General features: G+C 32.7%; 1 protein-coding gene across 1 annotated transcript in view; it reads right to left on the bottom strand.

The window, feature by feature from the left end:
* The window catches only part of SCAF11 (SR-related CTD associated factor 11), a 68,025-nt gene that overhangs the window by 33,510 nt on the left and 14,860 nt on the right, over window positions 1-19,655 (bottom strand). Inside the window, exons 2-3 of the mRNA XM_045553969.1 lie at window positions 10,080-10,161; window positions 7,403-7,560 (exon numbers count right to left, since the gene is read on the bottom strand). Of these exons, the coding sequence (XP_045409925.1) occupies window positions 7,403-7,560; window positions 10,080-10,140 (219 nt within the window). The 5' untranslated portion in view covers window positions 10,141-10,161. The remainder of the gene's footprint in view (window positions 1-7,402; window positions 7,561-10,079; window positions 10,162-19,655) is intronic.

Raw genomic sequence — 19,655 nt, 5'->3', positions numbered from 1 at the left:
ATATTAATGCTACATTTATAGTTTAAAAGAATAATTTAAAAGTAAAATCTTTCAAGTGCTTCCTATTTTTACCGAAGTTTCAAAATGTATTTTTGTATCTATTTTAAAGGTAAATTTAGGCAAGTAAGTGAAAATTTGTTTCCTTCAATATTTTTTAAAAAACTATTTTAACAGATGTGTAGAGGCTCTGCATTTACTGTCTACTTTCATATCTTGTCTTATGCATAAACCTGAGCAAGTTACATAGTCTCTCTGTGCCTCAGTTACCTCATTTGTGAAAATAAGAACTTACCTCTAAAGGTTTTTATGGGAATTAATGGGAGTTAATAATTCTTAGAAGAATATGTACCATATACTAAGTATTACGTAAGGTCCTGTAAACACCAACTAGCTTCACTACGCTAACAAAAAAACTTGGTTAATTAACAAAAGACAAATGCAATATGATGTATATACATATGTGAGAGAGACGAATTTTTAATGATTTTTCTTAGAATTTGTAACTTCATGAAATATATGGAAATTAAAGTATTTTACTAATCTAGCTTAGATATTTCAATTTGCAACACTAAGATCCAAAGAAGCCACATATTAAAGAAATTTACTCTATCAGATTCATTAAATCTTTCAAAGACACTGAAGTTATATAATCTTTTTCTTTATTAAATTTCCTCTGTTGACATCAGCTAAATGGCATTTTTTCCTTTATGACTGTCAATTTGACCATTTAACCCGAGCCATTCCATTTTGATTTGTTTCAAATAACAGGGTTCTGAGTAAGATTTTCACTTTTTTTTTTTCCTTAAGCATAACTGTCTTGGATTTGGCTAACATTTCATCTGAAGAGAGAGTTCCACTGCTATTACAAAAACAAAAAGAAAGAAAATAGGAGGAAAAAAAAGTAGTTGTCAGAAAATTACTATATATCATTACAATCTGTATATACTTAAATTTCCTAAAGATAATTTAGTTAACACCAGAAAACAAGTTAATTTTTTTTGGTTCATTATCTTCCCCAGTAAAGGAAAGCATAGGTTAGAAACCAAGCTATCTATGGTACGTAAATTATCTTTGCTATGGCTAAGAAACAATGTTATCCATTTCTGACCTCAGAAAGCTCAGCAAAGCATTTCAAAGGGGAAATAAACAGAAAAGAAATTAAGTTATCCTGAGTTAAGCTTTCAGTACTTCAATAAATTAAGAGTGATTAAGGAAGAATTCAATGAAAAATCAAAATAGATTTTAAAAATTAAGTGGATCTTTATTTTTTTGTTAATGTATACTGTAAGAACATTATAAGGCTAATTTAATACATACCAAAGTTCATTAATAAAGCATTAAATTACATATGTGATCAAATAGCTTTAATAGAAAAATTTTTACAAGTAGGTTTTTAAAAATGGTGTGGATTGGCCTAATTTTAAGGCATTCCCAAGGATACCTCACCCTTTTATCCAGCAGAAATCCATCCAGAAAAATCTGATATTTTAATTTTCATTTTCAAAGTAGAGATTGTATCACTAGAATAACTGATAAAATTTCTAAGCTGTGAGGTGTTAAAAGTTCACATTTTAAACTAATGTAAAAAAATTTTAATATTATATTCATTGTTTTTAAAAAAAGAATTTTAAAGATAATTATACCAAATTTTTTTCCTTATATACAACAAAATACCCTTCAATATTCACTTTAATGACTTCCAATAATTCTTAAAGTATCTAATTTAGTTTCATAATCAAGTAGTCTAATAACACCATTTGACTATATGATACAACTAAAATATTAACCAAATTTGCTCACTGCTTTACAGTGTAATGTGTATTAAAAAACAGAGCATACCTTTTAATGTGAATGCTCTACACTAAGGTTATTTATATCAGTCAAGGAGGCAATTATTATAGAAAATAATCTTCCTAATGATTTCAGTAAAACATACCCTAGTATTCTGAAGCGTTGTAAATTCCCAGCTCAGACAAACCCATATTTAAATGTAAGAACAGGAAACCTTCCTTATTTGGGAATTCAGGATTCTTGATTTCTAATATTTCTTGCTTCCTGCTGCTGCTCTATCCTCAATCACATAGGCTGCCTACAGATAGCCCCTCCTAGAGAGAGAGAAGCAAGTGTTAAAGGTAAGTGCTTAAAGACTAAACCCCAGTACCTATGCTTGTAATAGGCAAGTTTGCCTATTCATGGGAATTTCTAAAACATCTACCTCTCCTAACAGATAGAGCATATTATATAAAACTGCAGTTCAAAATCTAATAAAGATGATTTAAGAATGCATACCATTAGAGGCTGATGCTTATTTTAAAGCAATTCACCAGGACCTATCCTTTCTCACTGATGGTTCCAAGACACCTAACCTGGACCTCCAAAGTAAGTGCTCACCTGTAGTCAGCCTACAAGTTCCCTATCACACTTAGTCAGTTCTTTCAAGACAGTCTTGTCAATCCATATTAGTGAAACTGTGATTCTTTATACCAGCTTTCAGAAGTATATTCCTAAAGGTCAAATGGCTGTCAGCGATAAAATTAACACCAAGTAAGAATGCATTTCATGTAACTGCTCAAAGGAAATCCTTTCATGTTCTCCCAGATACATTACATTGAGTTGAGTACAACTACATTTAATCTAAATTTCTTCTGACATTTAATAGTTAAGACTTTCTTTTTCTAGTATAAAAACAGAAAATTCAGTAAACTATCTGTATAAATCATTTAACATATTCTGATACTTAAAACTAGGCTACACAGAAATACATGTTAATTTACCCAAACTGGTAAATAGAGTATTAAATGAAAATCTTTATATATATGCTTTCGGTAATGTGTATTCACAATGTAAAAATATTCTTTGTTCTACCAAAGGATTAATTCACAGGGTGAAAACAGTGGTAGATCTGAAAAAATCAGACACAAGTTCAAGTTGTGGAGGAGTCAAAACCAGCAATCTCTCAAACCCACTTTAAGGATGAAGATAGAGAGCCCTGATCATCTGTTGTACAGGTGTAATAACTAAATAAGAAAACATATTTGACAATATTTTATAAATTATAAAAGAATAATGTCAGTGGTATTCCACAAATATATTTATATTATTGTTCACAGAGAAGTACATAATAGAGAGGTTTGGGTTAGTCCAGGAATTAAAAGAAAAATTAAAATTTGAGAAAAACTAACTGAAAAAAAAACCTAGATAACAAAGCTTTGCTGAATCATATTACTGAAAAGTAATCTAATTACCAGAATGATATAGAAATTTCCACTTATTTCATAAAGAAACACCTATTTATAAAACACAGCTCTAGTACAGATATAAGTCAACTACTCATACTTTGATTTTTCAGTATGTATTATTAATTCAAAAATATACTCCTCACCTGTCTGCACTGAACACTGCTATTCGACTTCTTCAAAAACTGTGTCACCTTGGTAAGACTCTTCATATCTAGTCTCATGAGAGAAAGCACACCTTTGCCAACTGTCCAGTTCTGATTTTGTTAACCTTACTCTCTCAAACTGAAGCTGTCAACATTTGATATGAAATGAATGACCAAGTTGAGAGAGGATAATTTGCTTATAATGGAAAACTAATCACATTTTAAAAAACAATACTTAAAAGATAGGGGCATATTTTCCCTTAAAAGATAAAAACCCCATTAGATATCAAGAACATCCTAACCACATATATTGCTGGCCCCTTTAAACACAGGTAGAACTTTTAAATGCTTCAAACATTAACCATTTAAGGGCCAAAATTTTAACCACTTCTTGGTAACTGTGCAAAACCATAAATCCTATTTTCTTAACCTGTGTGCATGTGTATGTGTCTGTGGGGGAGGTATCTTGTTTGTAGAAGATCATAATTATAATCAATTGTTACTACTACTGTCTGTGTCACACTTCTCTAGCCTTCACCTTTCTAATTACTTAAAATGTGCAAACTCAGATAATCAACGTTAAATTTGTGTAAGTAAAAAAACTATCAATAAGTGTAGATTCTGCTTTCACTCACAGTATGGGTAAAATAAATAACTTTCTAATTAAACAGCTGATTAACTTTAGTATATTGACTGTATACATATTTCATCAGTTCAACGGCCTTCTTTTGTTTGAGATTCTCAGCTCTAAAACTAATGGTTTATATTAACAAAAGTTTCAACCTTTCATAAGTGTCAAATTATTTTATCTATGTTCAGTATTCTATTTCTACATCATCACCCTCATTTTAACATATAAACCAACAGGCTTACCATCTATGAGTTCCTTGAAACTAAACATAGTCATACATGCTTAATTTCAATTTGTTCTAGTGTCCCTAAGGGCAGGCAATTAGGCTATGGGCCATGTAGGCCACTATATGTTCTATTACCCTGAATCCTTTTGCCCTAAGTAAAATGGATTCTATGACATACCTAGAAACTACAAAAGTTCAGTTACTTAATCACTTTAAAGTCTTTACATAGCTTTTGTTTAAATAGCCACAGAACAAAATTGTAGAGCTGAAGAGACTAAAACTAACCTTCATTTTAAATATAGCTATTTTAAGGGCATGAAAAATTTCAGGATCGTGTCCAAAATAAATACATACACTAGACTACAACATACCTTAACTTTTCTAAACACTGGTTTCTTACAAACCAGAGTTTGTAAGAATTTCTTCAATGCCTAAAATATTCAGGAGAATTTAAATAAATTAGTCCATTTCCAGTGCTCAACATCCATTCTGAATCATATTTCAGTAAACCTTGAGTATAAATCTCAAAAAGCACAGCAAAATTTCTGAAAGACACAGAAGTCTAGAAAGATGAACCTGTATACATTTTGTGCTGTTTTCTTATTACGTAGATTTCCAACCACTGTAAATCTCACTTTAATTTCTACTATTCTATTAGAAGTGAATATTAGTAAAATTTTAAACTATTGGCCAATTTTTAAAACTTATTTTAACTTCTCCATGAGGAATTTGAAAAAAAATTACTAGAGTTCAGAATCCTTGTGTTACATATCAAATAAACATTAACACAGTGAATTAAATGAAAGAATGTTTAAGAAAGCATTAGCTTATATGAGGCATGGTCCCTTAGGAGACCAAATATAGACACTTATTCCTAATCCTGAAATCTAAAGTAAACTGCATACCTCTCTTTAAAACAGAAGGAGATTGAGGAAAATGAGGGGAGATCTTCACTAATGATGATTTAAAAAAAAAAAAAGAGAGAGAGAACCAAAACACTCATGAATTTGAAATCTCATTCTATTTGTCAAAGCACTTATATACTTCAAAATACATCTAATTTTTACCACAGCTATAAAAGATTCAAATTGAAAATTTACTTTAAAGCCTAAGTGATTTTGCTAGCCAACTTTCATTTATAATTTATAACGAGCAATTTATTAGTAGATTGTCCTCTTGTTACTATTCAACTTAAAGGTTTATTTAACTGATGACATATGCATTAGAGACAATGAAATAATTCAGAATGTTCTCTGTTTATTCTCCCCTTTGAAGGTTAATTACTTTTGTTTAAATGATATAACAACTCCTCCCCATCCCACCCAGAATCACAATTTGTGATAGCAGTACAGAAGATTAATAATTTCTTCTGAAAAGCAATCTGGCTTCAACAAAATGTTTATGTCGAAAGAAGGAAACTATCACATGCAAGAGAGGTGTTGACTGCAACACTATGTATGTTATCAAGAATTTTCTACTTAAAAATATTCAACAAGGGTTAAAAATATATATTAAGTTTATCACTGTCTAATACAGTTGAATATGTGCAGTCTACAAATCTAGCAATTCCACTTCTAGATACATACTCTAGAGAAACCTAGAACATGTACATTAGGGTAAAGCTTATAGTTGTATGAAAGATGCACTTGGAGCCACAAGAGAGGATGGAGAATCATATCTATATATTCTAATTTTCTTAGAGAAAAACATACTCAGATTAAGTTGCTGAAGTTCGCAATTATGTGGTCACCAAATACAATCTTATGGAAAGTAACCACATTTAAACCTTCCACCCATCCAGCAATACTCCTTTCTCTACCCAAAGCAAAATCTCCTTTTAAAAAAATTTAATCACAATGCAACCAAGGTGCACTAAATTCAACACAGATAAAATCTTTAGTTGGGAAGCAGAGAAAAATATGCATTATTTCATTAATCACTAATGATTACAAAGACACAGAGAGACTTAACAACCATATTAACTCAGCAAAACTCAAAGTACTTTCCCCCCCAAATACGTTTTTACCTATGCTTAAGTGTCCCTTCTTGTCAAAGACCAGTTTAGGTTTTAATTTAAATTAAAAGTTTTTACATATACTACTGTGAATTCAAGTGGTATAACAAATCTTTTTTTCCCTTCTCTCAGAACTTGGCCATAGATTAAATATACAGTTAAGTTCTCCTTTCCACACTATTAATGAAAATACATGTAAAACATGGAACTTTGAAAACCCTAATTATGTAATATGCAATTAATTCTAATGTGCTTAGAGACATCAAATAATTTGAATGCAGTAATACTTAAAAATATTTTTGAGACAGATCTCCTTTACTAATTTTTACATGCTGACAAAATACTAACTCAGAAAATATAGCATGATTAATATGAAGAGCAATAAATTTTTATTTAACAATTTATAATAATGGGGCTTATAATGGATTAATATTTACTTCAAAATATGTGGCCCAAATTGAGTCAACATAATACATTTAAAGTCCAAAATGTCCTTTTTCTTAATCATTCACAACCTATGAAGAACTTCAGTAATATCTCTAACTCAGAAATTAGTTCATACTAAAATTAAAAACAGGAATTAGAAAATGGAGCGCTAAATTCACTTCTGTCTCTTAGGCTGTAAGTTCTTGGCCAAGTTATAGAACATAAAATCCAAGTTTCCTCATCCGTAAAATGGAAAGACTATTCCATCTGCTCTGGTTATTCCACAAGGCTGATATAAACAAGAAATCAAATAACCTATGTGAAAATTCTCTGAAAAATATGTTAATAAAACAAAAAGAAGATGTTATTACTAGTAAACAGATACTACCCTAAGAAGGTCAAGTACACTTAAGATGAATTACTGCATTTCTACCAGAAAAAAATAATTTGATCTGTTCTTCCTATAAGGTTATTAACTTTTTTAAAAGTATGCATTTAAAATTTTTTAATTATAAAAAAAGCACAATAAAAGAAAATTAGAAGGCAGTAACTGTCAGAATTTGAATATAACACAGGGAAAGTTGTCTAAGATAGGAAAAATATATATTACTGTGAAATAATTTATGAAAGGCAATATCAACTCTGTAGGTGGAATGAAATCATGCTAGGGAATTAAAATACAATAATGTATTAATGGGGATTAATACTTATTCTCAGACTTACCTCTGCCCATTTAAGAATACACGTCATACAGAACACATGATTACAATTTTCTGGAAAACCAACTTCCTTCTCTAACAGGCAATTAAGACATATGGGACATCTGTCAGCTTCACTGTACAACAGACCAGTGGTAGCAGTATCATCTCTATTTTCTTCTCCTGTGAAGTAAAACAGCCATATGTGCTTTCAAGTTCTCCAGAACAAATGACTTGTGTTTCTGGGAGGACAGTGAACTAGATATTTATTCTAAAGGGCTCTCTCACTACAAAACAAATTAGATCTTAGATAAATATAACAAACATACTCCTTGAGCCCAATAGTCACAACACTTACTTCCTTATATTTTTTTATGGGGGAGTGAAACAAACTTTTCATTAATTTATAAATAAGTAATATTCACATGGTTCAAAAATTTAAAAACATTTTTAAATTTACCCTCATCCATCCAGTTCCACCCAATGCAACAAGTAACAACTCTGTTCTTCCAAAGATTATTTTTTAATGCACAGAAAAACAAATCTTAATACATAGTCTTCCATATTCCCTTCTACACACAGATATTAGAACACTGTGTACACTGGTCTGTTTATTTTTTTTAATCTACTGATGGACATTCACTTGTTTTTAACCTTTGACTATGACAATATGGTAATGAAAAATTTGGCTATTGCACATTTTTAAAAGTATAGCTACAATTCAAATTTCAAAAATTGGAATTGCTAGATCAACATGTGTATACATTTACTATGAACAGATACTGCAAAATTATCCTCTTGCTTAGGATTTGTACTAACTTAAACTCTTGCCAGTAAGGTAAGAAACTCATATAAAAGTATGCATTGCTGACTCATAAACAAATAAAAGATACTCTAAAATTCGACATAAAAATAAAACAAAAATAAAGAGATTGTCAACTGAAATGTGAAAAGTATACAGCAAACAAATGGAAAAGCTGGAATTGTCCTGGGTACAAATCTCCGTAATAGTGTTCAGATCCCAAGACTAAGCCCTAGGATTATGCTGGGGTTCTAAGGAGAAATGAACCTGAGGGATTCCAGTATTAAGCCAAGCCTCTTAAATGGGCTAACGTGGTCCCAGCACAGATTCAGGAGGAAGCAAATACAAATCCTCTACAGGAAAGAATACTTAGACCCTCAGAATTCCATAGATTAAATTAATCAAATATGACCTAATAATCAAACATTACCAAACCTAAAAAAATAAGCTGCCTTGAGAGAGAATCAGCAGAAACAAATCTAGAAACCCACTAGCTTCAAGTATCAGAATTTTCAAATACTACATAGAAATGATTAATCAGCTGGTCCAGCCCAGAAGAATGAACTAAAAGACAAATTTGAGGAAACTACCTGGATTCTAGAAGACAGAAAAGGAGATATAATCTGTGATAGGCTAAGAAATGTGATCAGAGCAAGGTCTAACATACTAATTGAAATACAGAAAAGAATAAAGGAGAGGCAACAAAGAAGTAATGGCTGCGAAATAAAAGGAAACACAATGTGTGATAAACATTGAGAAATGAAAATAGTCCATGCCTAGAAACAATGGTGCAAAGCTGTACATCAAAGATGAAAACAAGATCTTAAAAGCAGAAAATAGAAAAAGATGTGCAAGGGAATAACAATTAGACTGAGATTTCTTGACAGCAACAAAAAAAAAGAGAAAATAGTTAAATAGTATCTTTAAATTACTAAGAGAATAAAAATCCATCCAGAATTATATACCCAGTAAAACTACCTTTGAATAATTTTGAATAAGATAAAATAGACATGAAAACTTAGTTTACCACCAATAGACCTTTATTAAAGAAACTTCTTATTTTTTCAGAAAGAAGAAAAGAAATAGAGAGGAAAGAAACCCAAGCAAACATTGTTTGCATAAAATATCATCTAATTTGTGGTATCTGAAATAAAAGAACCCAAACAACAGATAACTATAACCTATAAACTGAGAGTAGGATGATTAGCGTTAAAGTGTTCTAAAATTATTCTTGTGCTGACAGTGAAGATTAAATTAACTTTATAAGCAGAGAAAAATATCAAAGCTAACTTTTTTTAAAAAGGTAACAAAAACAGAAACAATAGAGAAAAAAACTTTAAGAAGAAAAATAAAAGCAAACAGTTCAACAAACCAAAAACTTTGATCAACTACAAACAAGACATGGGGCTGGGCACAGTGGCTAACGCCTACAATCCTAGCACTCTGGAAGGCTGAGGTAGAAAATTCATTTGAGGTCAGGAGTTCAAGACCCTGTCTCTACTAAAAATAGAAAAAATTAGCTGGGCATGGTGGCAGGGGCCTGTAATCCCAGCTACTCCCTGTAGTCCCAGCTACTCTGGAGGCTGAGGCAGGACAATCACCTGAGCCCAGGAGTGTGAGGTTGCAGTAAGCTATGAATACATCACTGCATTCTAGCCAGGGCAACAAAGTGAGAGTCAGTCTTAAAAAAATTAAAATTTAAATTAAAAAAAAAAAAAGATATGAGAGGAGGAAAAGAAAAATGTGTATACTTCTTAAATTCTTATTTCAAAATTTAAGAACAACAAAAATAAGTAAAAACTAAAAACTCCTTGTGTATTTTTAAATGTATACAAATGAACAGTTTGGAAACACTAAGTTGTTCTTTCAACACACAAATTTTATAAAAATGAAAAGTTACCTTCCATATCTTCATACTCCTTATCTGCCATGTTTAGGGTATATACAGTTTTCTTCTTCATTTCTCCTTGGAAAAGGGTTTCCTGTAGGATGAATTATAATAGACAATTTTTATGTTTGCCTCTTCCCAATATCAATTTTTTAATAAAACAATTTTGACCAGTAAGAAATTATTTTATGCATAAAAGAACACAGTACAAGACAATCTGTGCATAATCCAGTACTCTTTCATATTCCCTGCCATTAAAAAGTACAGTCTTATGGAAAAGAAAAGCGTTATATTACTATTAAGCAACCAAGACTAAATGGTAAGTTTTGTGACACAGACAAACACAACTGAAGCTTAAGGAAAAGAGATCAATTTGGAATGGAATTTTTGGAGAATTATGTGTGTTCAGGAACTTGGAAGGCATTCAAGGAGCACAATAGTACGGAGAAATAAAATAGCATTTAGCTAGGCCAATCTGACAAGACTAAGAAGAGTGAGCCAGCTATTGAGGGAAAGTGTGTGTGTGTACTGAGGAAGGGTAGGCATGTAAGTCAAGGACATCTGAAAGATCACACAGTAAGTATAATAAAAGAAATAAGCTCAGATTCAATCTTACAAATCTTTCTGAATAAGAGTGATAAGATGTAAAAAAAAGATGATGTAAATGAAATTTTTTAAAAGGTAGATATGCCAGCAAAGTATAGAATTATTACACTGGGGAGAGATTAGAAGCAGAGAGATTTGAATAGCTAGAGTAAGTGGCTATGAAGTGATTAGAAAAGAAAGAACTGAAGAATTTGGTGAGAAAATACAGGGTTTGGTGAGAAAATACAGGGAAACACTCAATGAATTTCTGTCCTAAAGGACTGGGAAAATATTAATTATAAGAGGCCAAAATGAGAAATGTGGGAAAGAAAGTCAATTTGGTAGTCAAAAGGAAGAAAATTAAGAGATAAAATCATTTTTTTTAAATTAACTCAATATTCCTTCTGGAACTAATGCAAGACACACGATTACAATGAAATGTCCAAATACATTTTAGAATATCTAGGCTCAAGAAGTCCCCAATTTCATAAGTTGTGATACTTCCATATGTACAGGAATTTTTCCATTTATTTCTAAAATAATTGACACATGATAGTTCTACATTAAAGGTATGAATTGTCTGGGAAATTTCATTTGGGAAAATTCCCTATTTGGTTAAACAGGGAGAAATGCAAAGTCCCACACTTTAGTTCAAAAAATCAACTCCAAAAGCAGAAGATAAGAAACTTAGAAACATGTAAGAATGATTTTAAGGTTGTAGCGAATTAAAAGCTCAAAACAGCATTAGAGCCATTAAAAATTGTCTTAACTCAATCAATCTGCCTTAATAAAGGTAGAATGAGGAAAACTTCCCACTCTTAGACTACATTTGCAACATTTGTTTTAGTTCTGGTATTTAAGGACAAAAAGGTGATAAGCCTGGAAACTCTATCATATGCAAAATGATAAAGTAATAAGCATGATTAGCCTGGAAGAACAGAAAGTTTAAGAACAACAGTAGTCATCTTCTAATGGAATGAAGTGTTCTAAAGAGAGGTAGAATAACCTATCAAAGAAGGTATTCAGGCTGGGCACGGTGGCTCATGCCTGTAATCCTAGCACTCTGGGAGGCCGAGGCGGGAGGATCATTTGAGCTCAGGAGTTCAAGACCTGCCTGAGCAAGAGTGAGACCCCGTCTCTACTAAAAAAAAAAACAAATAGAAATTAGCTGGACAACTAAAAATATATAGAAAAAATTAGCTGGGCATGGTGGCTCATGCCTGTAGTCCTAGCTACTGGGGAGGCTGAGGCAGGAGGATTGCTTGAGCCCAGGAGTTTGAGGTTGCTGTGAGCCAGGCTGACGCCACAGCACTCTAGCCCAGGCAACACAGTGAGACTCTGTCTCAAAAAAAAATAAATAAAATAAAATAAAATAAAGAAGGTATTCAAGCAAAGGCCCAATGACCTCTTCTGGGATTTTTTTAAACTCAAAGATTTATTGAGTCTACAGGTATACTATTAGGCAATTCTCTAAGTACAGTACTGAACAAACAGACAGAAATCCCTGCCTTTACACGCTAGTGGGAAGACAAAATAAACAAAATAGTAACTAAAATATCTAGTATTAGATGTTGGGAAGTGCTGTGGAGGAAAATTAAAAACAGTATGGCTAAAAAGGAGTCAAAAAATGGGGAAGCTACTGTTAGGGAAAGCCTCTGTGATAAAGTGACATTTGAACTGGCAATCACAAAGAAGCAAGGGAGTTATTTGGATAGCCAATACACCCATGCTGAGCATTCTCTGCAGAAAGAACAGCCAATATGAAAGTCCTAAGACACAGGCGCATGTCTGGTATGTTCAAGGAACAACAAAAAGATGGATGTGGTTAGAATAGCGTGAAAAAGAAGAAAAACAGTAGATGAGGATGGAGAGGTAATAGAAGACAAGATCATGCAGCATCTTTTATGCTAAGGTGAGACTGGCTTCTTCTATGAGTGACATGGAGCCACTGGCCTCTCTCCTTTGAGCAGAGGAGGCAAGGGAAAAAGTAGAGGCCAGCACGGAGACTACTATAATAATCTTAGGGGAAAAATGATGGTGGCTTTTACCAGAGCGTTAGCAAAGGTGATGGAAAGTGCTCAGATTTCAGATGTGTTTTGAAAATATAGCCATCAGGATGTGTGGGTAGGTTGAATGTGGAGTATTTGTTAGAGAGCAAGGATCCAGAATAATTCCAAAGTATTTTGATCTGAGCAACTAGAAGTACTTAGACAAAAGACCACTATAAAAAAATTCAGTTATGTAAATTAGTACAACCACTATGGAAACCAATATGAAGGTTCCTCAAAAAACTAAAAATAAAACTACAATATGATTCAGCTATTCCACTATTGGGGATATATACCCAAAAAAAGGAAATTAATGTATCAAAAAGACATTTGCACTCCCATATTTACTGCAGCACTATTCACAATAGCCAACATATGGAATCAACCTAAGTGTCCATCAATGGATATAGAAAACGTGGCATATATATACAATGAAGTATTACTCGTCCACAAAAAGGAATGAAATCTTGTCATATGTAGCAACATGGATAGAACTGGAGATTGATATATTAAGTGAAATAAGCCAGACACAGAAAGAGAAATATCACATGTTCTCACTCACATGTGGAAATTAAAAAGTAGGTCTCATGAAGACAGAGAGTAGACTAGTAGCCATAAGGGGCTAGAAAGGATGCGGGGAGGGGAAAATGAAGAGAAGTTGACTCGTGGGTACAAAAATACAGTTAGATAGAATACATAAGACCTAGTATAAGATCAGCAGGGTGACTACAGTTAACAATAATCTACTGTATATTTCAAAATAGCTAGAAGAAAATAATTTGAATGTTCCCAGTTCAATTATCTACATGTTTAAGGTGACAGATATCTCAATTACACTGATTTGATCATTACACATGATATGAATGTATCAAAATGTCACACGTACTCCCAAAATACATACATCTATTATGTAATCAAAAAAAAATTTTTTTAATCAGGTAGTCAAAGGTTACTCTCCTTGCTATTCAAGCAGAAAGGCAACAAATTCACCTGGGAACTTGTTGCAAATGCAGGGTATCTCAGGCACTACCTATACCTAGTGAATCAGAATCTGCATTTTATCAAGATCTATACATAATTCACATGTACATTAAAGCCTGAGAAGCACTGCTCTAGACAGCTTCCCAATGTAGTTGATTTTAGAGTCATATTGTGCTCCTGCATAATCCATAATCAAGCATAGTTTTTTTATTTGGGAAAATTCATACCATACTATCTCCCCCATTATCCTAAATATCTGAGAATAAAAAATATTTAAGCCAGAGTTAATTCAATGTGATCAAACATCAATTTTAAAATTAATACAATATTTTAAGAACCTAAGAAATTTTCAGGAGATGTAATATAGTATCCCTTTATGTAGCTCAATAATTTATTTGTCGAATCTAATAGTCTGATAGCTATTTTCACATTTCCTCCTTTCAGAATAAGGAGGAAAGCTTATATTTATATATAAATTATAATTTATCATTAATATTTTACAATAAATATCGTCCTCTATTTTAAGACTCATAAAACGAAGTATACATGTAACAAGTTTATCACTGAGAAATTAAGAGACTTCAATCAAGTTATATGCTGCCTTTATGTTAGAATCTGCTTTAAAAATTGTTTAAGTGTTCCAAATTTGTTGTATGCTTTGTCCTGAAAATACCCCATATTAACTGTCTTTATACCTGAAAATGATTATGTCATATTACTAATTTATTCATTTAAACTGATAGGGTCTTAGCATTTTACTAGATAAAAGTCACAAATTTTAGTTCAACAACTTACAAACTTACAACTTCTTCATGTTTATCTATCTGCCTGGACTCCAGTTTTTAATCTAAGAATCCAGGCTCTTGAATACCAGCTTTGCTTTGAATTTCCAGTAACAGGAACACCAGAATACCACACAAAGCAATGGTCCTAGCCAGTAATTTGTGGTCAATAAATGACCTAAGAAGTGAGCTGTGGATGGGGGCAAGACTATCCACTTCGTAGTTAACTGAAAAGTTAGATATTTCCCAATTTTGTGTTATTAAGTTTTTATGGTTCTATAATCGTAAGTCCTAGTCTACCTATACTACTCATTAGTTCTTCTAGTAAGTTCTATAAATTATCTATAAGCCAAAATGAATTTTTTAATAGTTCTAAATTTACTTCAAATAAATTTCAAAGAATAGATGTTAATTCCAGATTTTTGGTAAACTGTTTCCTTTTCAGATGATTATAACTTACAAATTCAATTTTTAGTGTTTCTTCCCAGGCTTTACCTTTCCAAGCTAAAATATCTTTTTAGTCTATAACCCTAACATAATAATTCAACACATTTCTATCTTCCAGCTTCATTATATACTGTATAATGAATCTTGCCATTTCATTATATATTGTTTCTGTAAGATACTGAAAGTAATATTCCAAATACGTTCACATAACAATTTGAGAATGACCTAATTTTTATATTTCATTTTTTATTTAAGAAGCCATTAAAGTTTGAAATTTGGAATGAAAAAAAAAAAACACCCACTGATACCAATCGGTTTTTAGGAACTCAAAAGTCATTTTCCCACAGATACCCTGGAACACACGGAAGTCAGAATCCTAGGCGAGCCATTACAGTGCACTCAAAAACAGTAGTATATTAAGACATTTCAATTCTCTAGCACAGCGCTGCCCAACAGGGAATCAGTCTATCAAGCACCTGAAATATGGCTAGTGTGAGAAACTAAATGTTTAATTTTAATGAAATTTTAATTAATTTAAACTTAAGTAGCCCAATGTGTTACTGGCTACTATACTAGACAGTACAGATATTTTAGAAATTGTTATATCTGGGGTGCTAAGAATGTATGTTCTACTATAACAGCTGCTAGAGCACCTCATGCTTCAAGGAATCAGAGAAGGAACCAGAGGTCCCTAGCAATATAAACTAATCTTTTTTAGGCTAGTCTGGTTCAGTTTCAAATTGCTACCCATCTGTCCTTCTCTTCATCTTTTTTTCCTTCCAAAGTCTGTTTCTTCTCAAAACGTAACTCTTCTCCTTTCCAGTTCACTTCAAAAGTCTTTCTCCCTGTTTGCTTTTACCATCCCTTCAAGTAAGCCCATCACCTAAAGATATCTACGTCCTGTTTAATACTACAAACTTTAGAGTCCGGCACGTCTATATTCAAATCGCAACTTTACTACTATCCAATAAAAATGACTGTTATTATGATCATTATTATTGCTAGAAAAAAACAGAGAAATAGGGAACAGTAACAAAATTCTTGCTTGCCCATTTTCTTTGTTTTCCCTAGAGTAAAGTGAAAGACAAAGGCAAAAGACCGAAAAAAGAAAATCAACATTTCTAAGTAACAGCTAAATATTTTCTAAGTAACAACTAATATTTCTAAGTAACAACTAAAAAACTAGATTCTTTGGATACAAAGAAAGAAGCAGGACACATAAGTAGCCATGAGGAAATTTAACTTCTATTACTCACTCTATTCCCAAAACCAACCCTACCAGTACAGACCCTACTTCTGAAGGGTAGTGATACGATAAATGGGAGCCAGAGTTGAATGAAAGGGATTCTGGGAAAAAGTAAAAACTGTAGCTATGTTGGGCATACTTATGCCAAGGACAAAGCACACTTCGTGAAGATGCTAAAGACTACATTGATTCACATGGCTAAGGTCCAAGGTCCTCAGAGAATCCACAGTAACTCCAGGAACTTCTCTCAGATAGTCTACTCCTCTTTATCTTCTATCCAATCCTATGTCCAAGACAAACAAGTCCCCAAATTCAACCCTCCATCCAACAAAATTTGACTTAAAGGGGGGCATTCTAAGTGATGCATTTCCATGATTAACAACTTGGGCACTAGAGTTATGCAAACCTGTGCTTATGATACTGTCTAGCAATAAGCATTCAAATGTTAACCATTACTATTAATACAGGCTCTTCCACCCAAATCTCAGTCTTAAATAAAACCATTAAGCTCTTCCCACTCAGAATCCCTGAGCCTGGGCTTAATGGAGCTTGAAACCTAGAAGTAGGCATTAGTAACAACAAGGAGAGCTCTAAGAGAATCCCTATAACTCAGTCTAAGAAGTGAGAAAGGGGTCTCCTAACGCTCAGAAAGAGTGGGGGAAATCACTCCTTTTTTCTGTTTCTAATTTCTCCTGTCCCAGTTCCCAGGCAATCCTGTTGGGGGAGTAGCTGCAACAGTGGCAATAGCAGGAGCCTAAAACTGTGAGAGGAACCATCATCACTGATGAAGAAACTCTGGACCAAACTCTTGATTTTTCTCCTCTGTCTTCCTGTCTTGGATCCATACACATTTGTGGGAAGTGGAATAAATGAAGACCAAGCTTTCTGGCCAGAGGACAGAAAAGAGGGTCCCAGGGATGCAGAAAACAGCACAGATGTAACAGAGAGTAATGAACTTGAGAAAATAACAGTAAATTATTTATGAACTCCTAGCTCCTGGAGCTGCACATATATGGATTTAACCATAAGCAGCACAACGGACTATGGAAACTAAAATATAAGAGAAACCCTTATGCAGGTCACAGACTGGCTACTGCGTAGTGTATTCACTGAAAAAATACAAATGGTACCATAAAAATTTTGAAGATGGAACTGAGATTAAAACTACAATCTACAGAAAGCTGGTTGGAGCTTGTGACCTGACTCCAACTAGATCAATTGCCTATCAAAACAAAAATATCAAGATTCTCCGTAACATTTAAATACAAGACAAAATTTCATAACATAACATTCAAAATGTCCAGAGCACAATCCAAAGGTATTTAAAGTATTTGGTATAAAGAAGAGGAAAAGCTCACTCTCCTGGGAAAAGACAATTAGCAGAAACCAATAACAAGATGGCACAGATGTTAGAGCACTGAGTGAATTATGTAAATGAATTATCTAATGAGTGGATAAATATCTTAAAGCAAGATAAATATGCTCCAACAAGTATGAACAAATACTTTTGAAACAAACCGAAAGCTAAAAAAATCACAGCAAAGAAACAGAAGATATAAAGAACTACCAAACAGAAATTTTAACTGAAAAATGCAGTAACTGGAAAAAAAAATACACTGGATAGAATCAATAACACAATGGAAACGAAAGAGTAAAGAGTCAGTGAACTTGAAGATAGATCAGTAGAAACTATCCAATCTGGAATAAAAAAAAAAGACCTGGAAAAAAAATTATTAGAACCTCAAAGACCCGAGAAGCAATACCAAAACCCTAACATTCATGTCAAGAGTCCAAGGAGAGAAAAATGATCACAGTGTTTAAAAAAAAAGGACGACGAAGAAAAAATGGCTGGAAATTTCCCAAAATCTGGTGAAAGACAAACTTCTACATTCAAGAAGCTCACAAATCTCAGATAGAACAAGCCCAATGAGATCTATGCCTGCACATGTCATAGTCAAACTGCTGAACATTACCAAAACAAACAAACAAAAAAAAACAATAAAAAAACCAAACCCCACAAAACCTTGAAAACATCCACAAATAAACAATGCATTACTTACGAGGCAGACAAGGGTTTAATGAATTAAATCACTGGTGATTTCTCATCAAAAATCATGCAAACCAGAAGGAGTAGAACAACATCCTGAAAGTACTCAAATGGAAAAGAACTATAAACCTAAAATTCTCTAACTAATGAAAACATTGAGGAATGAATGAAATAAAAAACATTCTAACTTGAATGAAAATGATAAGAATTCTTTGCTAGCTCTAAAAGAATTCCTAAAGAAAGTTCTTCAATCAGAAGAAACAGAATGCTAGAAATGATGGAAGATCAACAGAAATGATAAATATCTCAAATATAATAAACTGCTCTCATCTTGAATTCTTTAAAATATGTTTGGTAATTAAAAGCAAACATTTATAACATTTTCTGAAAGGATTTCCAACACAGGCTTACCTTGAAGATATTGTGGGTTTGGTTCCAGACCAGCAGAATACGGCTAACACCACAATAAAGCGAGTCACACAAATTTTTTGGTTTCCCAGTGCACATAAAAGTTATGTTTACACTATACTGTAGTCTATTAAGTGTGCAACAGCATTATGTCTAAAAAAAAAAAAACCCAATGTACAAACTTTAGTTAAAAAATACTTTAATGCTACAAATTGCTAATAATCATCTGACCTTTCCGCTAGTCATAATATTTTTGCTGGTGGAGGGTCTTGCTTTGATGTTGCTGGCTTCTAACTGATGAGGGTGGTGGTTGCTGAAAGTTGGGGTAGCTGTATCAATTTCTTAAAATAAGACAACAGTGAAGTTTGCCACATTGATGGACTCTTCCTTTCATGAAAGATTTCTCTGTAGCAGGCGATGCTGTTTGATAGCATTTTATTCACAGTAAAACTTCTTTTGAAATTGGAGTCAATACTCTCATACTTTCCCACTGCTTTATCAACTAAGTTCTTGAAATATTCTAAATCCTTTTATGTCATTTCAATAATGTTCACAGCATATTTACCAAGTAGTTTCCATCTCAAGAAATCATGTTCCTTCCTCGTCCATATAAAGCAACTCCTCATCCATTCAAGTTTTATCATGAGATTGCAGAAATTCAATCACATCTTCAGGTTCTACTCTAATTCTACTTCTCTCATGAATCATGAATATTCTTAATGGCATCTAGGAATGATAAATCCTTTACAGAAGGTTTTCAATTTACTTTGGCCAGATCCATCAGAAGAATCACTATCTATAGCAGCTATAGCATTACAAAAGCATTTCTCAAAGAATAGGACTTGTAATTCAAAATAATTCCTTGATCCATGGGCTATAAAATCAATGTTGTGTTTGTAGGCACAAAAACATTAATCTCCTTGTACTTTTCCAGAAGAGCTCTTGGGTGACCAGGTGCTTTGTCAATGAGTAGTAATATTTTGAAAGGAATCTTTTCATCTGAGCAGCTAGGTGTCAACGGTGGGCTTAAAATATTCAGGAAAC

Source organism: Lemur catta, chromosome 6 (assembly GCF_020740605.2).
Source record: "Lemur catta isolate mLemCat1 chromosome 6, mLemCat1.pri, whole genome shotgun sequence".
NCBI classification, from domain to species: Eukaryota; Metazoa; Chordata; class Mammalia; order Primates; family Lemuridae; genus Lemur; species Lemur catta.
Note: the sequence above shows the minus strand (reverse complement) of the source record. Positions and strands in the feature narration are given on the sequence as shown.